Consider the following 6,000-nt stretch of genomic DNA (forward strand, 5'->3'; position numbering starts at 1 on the left):
TACTGTGGAAGGAATGAGTGCTACCCAGAATTATGATCAAGGTCCAAGCCAAACCTCAATAAGACCTTAGGTCAGAGATTGAAAGAGTTCAGTGAATCTGTATTATCTTTTTATAAACTGACTGGATACATCAGACTAGATTCTCAACTGGTGTAAAGCAGCCAGTTTTTACCTGCAGAGTGTTGCCCATTATTACATTGACACAGAAATGGGTTGGTCATCAATGCTGAACTGAGTTCACCTTTCTGGACCAAACTGCTATCCTCTACCTTAACTTCTTACCAAGCCAGACTCCTAAAAGTTCACTCCTGGAAAATCTTTTTAGTTTTCAGACTACACTTGAATTTGTTTCTGGACATATCTGGAGCAGAGTGGGGTTAGACAGACACACAGACAAACGCACACATTTCATTGCATACTCTTTGTTATGCAGCACACAAAAAGTGTTTGAATTATTACTTTAAAAGACAAAACTTGTGATTTTTCATTTCACTCCATAAAGAATGGAGAATGGTCAGTTTCCCTTGGAGTTGAAAGTCCATGTTCACTTTTTCATTCTCTATAATGAAGTTGTGTTTGGGTCCTTCAGTTTCAAACAATGCAGAGATTTATCTGTATTAAAAAACAAACTTTTTATTGGGTTTTTTAATCATTAAAATATTGCTATGGATTTTAAGTTATGCAAAATGTTTCTTTTTGACACTTAACTTTTAGTCTGGGTTAAAACTACTTGACACTGTCCCTTTAAACCACAAAAGAAAGATGAGTTTATTAGTAATCAACAAGATTCTGATACATATTACCAGATGTAGGAATTTGAGATGTGAGATAACAGCCTAATTGATTAAAATACTTTTGCATTGATTGAGATTTCTTTTGGATGTATCTTGGCCACCTTAAACCTAACCACTTTAGTAATACTCCTCCAGCTCTTACCAATGTTTTATCTGATTAGTTGCTCAGACCAAGCTGATACTTGACAAATTAAAAGCAAAAAAAAATCTAACTGCCCTGGAAATTTCTGTAACTATCAGCAATCCATGTTTCCCTGTGTTCTCTGTGATTACCAGTATTGTTTTCAGAGTGTGTGTGTTTGAATGTGTTTTTAGTAGATGGGTTAGGGCGGAGGTAGTCAATAAGCAGACTGAGGGCAAATCCAGACCACCAGACACTTTTGACTGGACTCCAGAATCTTTTTATTTACTTCTTATTATCATTATTATTATTTTCTCTGGAGCCTGGACCGTGACTATACCTTGACCAAGAATTTGGACCTTGACAAAAAATTAATTGACTACCCCTGGGCTAGGGGATTGGTAATGGGGAAAAAACATTTCATTGTGGTTGATAGTTATTTTGAATCAGCCAAGGAATAACGATGAACAACTCTTTGACAGCTCCTTGGAGTCCCGTGTGAAACAAGTGAGGAGCAACAGTGCAGTTTTACTTTAAATGTATACTCTTTGGGGCAGAGCCCATCTTTCATCTATCTGCACAGTGCATACCACAATGGAGGCTGAGTTCCCGACTGGGGCCTCTCAATATGACAGTAGTACAAATAAATACTATTAATAAGTTCATAGCCATCAAATATCTACTTCACAAAACCCACCAGTATAAATGTTGCCCTTAATAGCAAGGTGCCATGGACTGAATAGGACTGGAGACTGTATTTACACTCTGACCCCTAGATGACAGCAGGCAGCAAGGGCAAGTTGGCACTGTAGCTTGCCTGTGTTAGCTCAAATGTGTGGTTAAACAGAGTGTTGTGTTCTCACGCGCTGTCTATATTGCACCTTTCACAAACACTGTCAAAGTTCCTTCCCCACTCTGAACTCTAGAGTACAGATGTGGGGACCTGCATGCACGACCCCCTAAGCTTATACTTACCAGCTTAGGTTAAAAACTTCCCCAAGGTACAAACTTTGCCTTGGCCTTTAACAGTATGCTGCCACCACCAAGCGTTTTAAACAAAGAACAGGGAAAGAAACCACTTGGAGACATCTTCCCCCAAAATATCCCCCCAAGCCCTACACCCTCTTTCCTGGGGAAGGCTTGATAATAATCCTCACCAATTGGTACAGGTGAACACAGACCCAAACCCTTGGATCTTATGAACAATGAAAAATCAATCAGGTTCTTAGAAGAAGAATTTTATTTAAAGAAAAGGTAAAAGAATCACCTCTGTAAAATCAGGATGGTAAACACTTTACAGGGTAATCAGATTCAAAACATAGAGAATCCCTCTAGGCAAAACCTTAAGTTACAAAAAGACACAAAAACAGGAATATACATTCCCTCCAGCACAGCTTATTTTACAAGCCATTAAACAAAAGAAAATCTAATGCATTTTCTAGCTAGATTACTTACTAACTTTACAGGAGTTGTAAGGCTGCATTCCTGATCTGTTCCTGGCAAAAGCATCACACAGACAGTCCAAACCCTTTGTCTGTCCCCCCCGCCACCCCACTCCAGATTTGAAAGAATCTTGTCCCCTCATTGGCCATTTTGGGTCAGTTGCCAGCGGGGTTACCTTAGCTTCTTAACCCTTTGCAGGTGAAAGGATTTTGCCTCTGGCCAGGAGGGATTTTATAGCACTGTATACAGAAAGGTGTTTACCCTTCTCTTGATATTTATGACAAACACTAAGTTCACTTTAAAAGAAAAGTAACAACAATGAAAAAAATTTTTTTTTTTACTTGAGCATTTGTTCAGGTCCCTGTTTCCTGGGTATTGTATTGGGAGTGGTAAGGATCACCATGCTTGGTGTTGCATCCTTTCCTTAACACTGCCTCTGCAGATCCCTCCCTAAATCATATGCCCTGTCACATGACTCCTACCGAATGGCTTTGCATAAGAGGATGGCTCTAGACTGTTCTCAATGGTAGCAGATGACAGAACGAGGAGTAATGGCCTCAAATTGCAGTGGGGGAGGTTTAGATTGGATATTAGGAAAAACTTTTTCACTAAGAGGGTGGTGAAACACTGGAATGCGTTGCCTAGGGAGGTGGTGGAATCTCCTTCCTTGGAAGTTTTTAAGGTCAGGCTTGACAAAGCCCTGGCTGGGATGATTTAACTGGGAATTGGTCCTGCTTCGAGCAGGGGGTTGGACTAGATGACCTTCAGGGGTCCCTTCCAACCCTGATATTCTATGATTCTATGATTCTAAGTCTGATCCTGCAAGATGCTGATAATCTTCCACCCCGAATTGACTTCAGCATGTCTTGGCAGCACTCTGCTTGCTGCAGAACAACATTCATTGGCAAGTAACCTTTCTTTCTGGACCTCACCATTCAGTTTCCTTTGACTTTTTGAAACAGAGGTGAAATTTGTGGAGAAGTTTCAGTGACATCTGTTCAGTGTTTATGGCTCCAATTGAGCAAAGCATTTGACTAATACCAGCCCAGTTCAGCAAAGCACGTAGTGAATTTTAGGTATGTAAGGGGCCCCGCTTGCAGTCACTGTCACTATTCATGAGCTTAAATTTAAGCCTGGGCTTAAATGCTTTGCCGAGGAGGGATGGGATTAGTCACATCATTAGTTAAGCGCATATTTAAGTGCTTTGTTGAGTTACTGTTTTTGTGTGTGTGTGTATATATAATTTGAATTGCTGTGTGATGAAAGGCTCTATATAAATGGTGAAATAATACTTCAATATACTATACTTAATTGGGTTGTGCTAATTTAGGATGGCTGTCTTACTGGGATGTCTCCCACTAAACTCGTTTAGCCCAATGATGGTGAAGTGTGCTCCTTATTTGGACAATATTACCATAAATGCTACTTCATGGGGATGAATTTAGCTATTGTCAAGTGGTTAAATGGTGTTTAGCGAGGTGTTTAATAGGTGTGAAATTCTAAGAACCTGTCTTTTAATACACAAGTTGCTAAATAAGGGTCAAGAGTTAGATGTTCCGGGGTGTTCAGGAAGCCTCTGATGGCTCCTGCCAAAGACAGCTACGTTCTGGTAGATTCAAGCGATCTGTGTTCTAGTCAGACCTCTGCCAGAGACATGCTGCAGGGCTTGGGGAAAACTCATTTAACTTCATTCTCATTACATCAGTGTCACCATCAGTAAAAAGGGGATAGCACATTTACTTCCTTAGGGTGGAGGTGAAGGGGGTTTGTGAGGTTTAGTTCACAAATATTTCTAGAGCACGTTGGGGTCCTTAGATGGTAAAGTTATAGAATGGCAAAGTATTACTATAATTTATTATTATTTACCACATTTGTTTTATTCAGCTAACTTCCACCCTTTCTTTTTCAGGTGAAACCAACCAAAAATTCTGTGTGCTTTGGAGCCCTGCTCTTTCTCTATACAGGCGATTTTTACCTGAACATCAAGTTTCACGAAGACAACTCCAGCAGGGAGCTTCCTCTTTCTTGGTTCTGCCTGCCCAGTGTTCACATTCGTGCTATGGAGCCTGTGATCCAAACTAAACTGTAAATCTACCATATGATATTGGATTAGCCACAGTGCACAGAAACACTTGACATGTCCTCTGCTTGACCCCACTTTGTTTCTTTCCAACCCCAGACCACAGGCTTTCTTTAGAGGCACAGCTGAACACTTTTAGAATTGGCTGAAGTCATTTGAGCAGCTGCCTTTGCTTATGTGGAAAGGAGTGATGGAATATAATGTACTGGATTCCCCACCACCACCCCCCCCCCCAAAAAAAAGCCTTGGTAGCCACTAACGGAAAAATTCAGCTCTTCCTGATAGCCATGCCTCCCCATTGATATCAGTGGATTTGCAGGGGTGTATGTGAAAGCTGAATTTAGCCATGAGCTTGAAGGCCTTAGCTCCAACCTGAACGATACCTAAGGATATATCTTCAGCACTTCAACAAGAGTTGTGTTTCTCCACTAAATTCCCACCACCACGATACTGAACACACCGTTTGGGACCTGTTTTCTCAGTCAGTTTCTTCCTGTGCTTGTTCCTAAACCCTTTGTTTGCCAGGTATATTGGTGTCTTTCTAACTCTGAATAAATGTCAGCCATGCAATAGCAGAGCAGCTGTCTTTGTCTTTTCCACCAGATTCTAAGGAACGCCGTAGCAGTAATTCCTTTTAATTGGTTACTTATTGCAGGAAATAGCAGTACCGGTATCTCCAGTTCTTGTTGTTAGAACAGGCATGGCCCCCATAGGAGCTCTCCGCCCCATCTTGGTCACAGTGCAGTTACTTCCCTTTGTGCATCCATAAACGAGACAAGAAGGAAGGCAAGATAGATAGAAATGTTCTGTTCCTGCCAGAAAGGAGAGAAGCCAAATATTTGCCTGCCTGTGGGTTAACCTATGAGGTCAGAGTGCCACAGGCCTATTTCATGGCAGTTGGGAGCCATTTCAAGCATTTGCAGACCCCTTAAAATGCCACCAAGTTGAATCTGCTGATAGTCTTTAAAGCTTCTCACAAGAAATTGTTTCCAAACGTCTACTAATCAGGATTAGACAGGCCAGGCTAGACTATGATAGTTTCTTCTTTTCTTTGTCAAATGAATAAAATAAAATGTTATGGAATAACTGCTGTAAGTTACTTCACTGTGGCTATCGCTGCCAAATGTACTGTAAATTTGCTTTATTGTGTTGTCTTTTACATAGAAGCTTTGAATAAAGAGACCGAGACTTACCCTAGATGAAGCACTGAAGGTGTCTGATCTGTATGTGAATTTTTCTTTGCCGTGTGAGTCATGTTTATGTCTAAACATGCAAATAACCAAATGCGTATTTTATTCAGCTATGATAGCTATACAGCCCACTCCTACTGGCAAAATTCTCATTGTCTTCAGTGGAAACACAATCCTGCCCAGGCTCAATTGAATGATGAATACTGCAGTTTTTGAATGGCAATAATGCGAAAATATTCCCACTTGAACAGTAGTGTCTAAGCATGAGGGAACTTTTGCTTCAGGCTATAGTATCTACATTTCCAGTACATTCAAGAAGCAGTGATGCCTTTTGCTCTAAAATTTGTTGGTCACAACACAGTCAACGTTCGC

At 40.7% G+C, this 6,000-nt stretch overlaps 1 protein-coding gene across 2 annotated transcripts in view; it reads left to right on the forward strand.

Moving 5' to 3' along the window:
* TRAPPC9 (trafficking protein particle complex subunit 9) overlaps positions 1-5,625 on the forward strand; it is an 816,338-nt gene extending 810,713 nt beyond the window's left edge. For both annotated transcript variants that reach the window (XM_077809757.1, XM_077809756.1), the window contains exon 23: positions 4,268-5,625. In XM_077809757.1, coding sequence (XP_077665883.1) covers positions 4,268-4,447 — 180 coding nt within the window. In that variant the 3' untranslated portion in view covers positions 4,448-5,625. The remainder of the gene's footprint in view (positions 1-4,267) is intronic.
* Positions 5,626-6,000: the final 375 nt, after the last annotated feature.

This window comes from Eretmochelys imbricata, chromosome 2 (genome assembly GCF_965152235.1).
Source record: "Eretmochelys imbricata isolate rEreImb1 chromosome 2, rEreImb1.hap1, whole genome shotgun sequence".
Classification (NCBI taxonomy): Eukaryota; Metazoa; Chordata; order Testudines; family Cheloniidae; genus Eretmochelys; species Eretmochelys imbricata.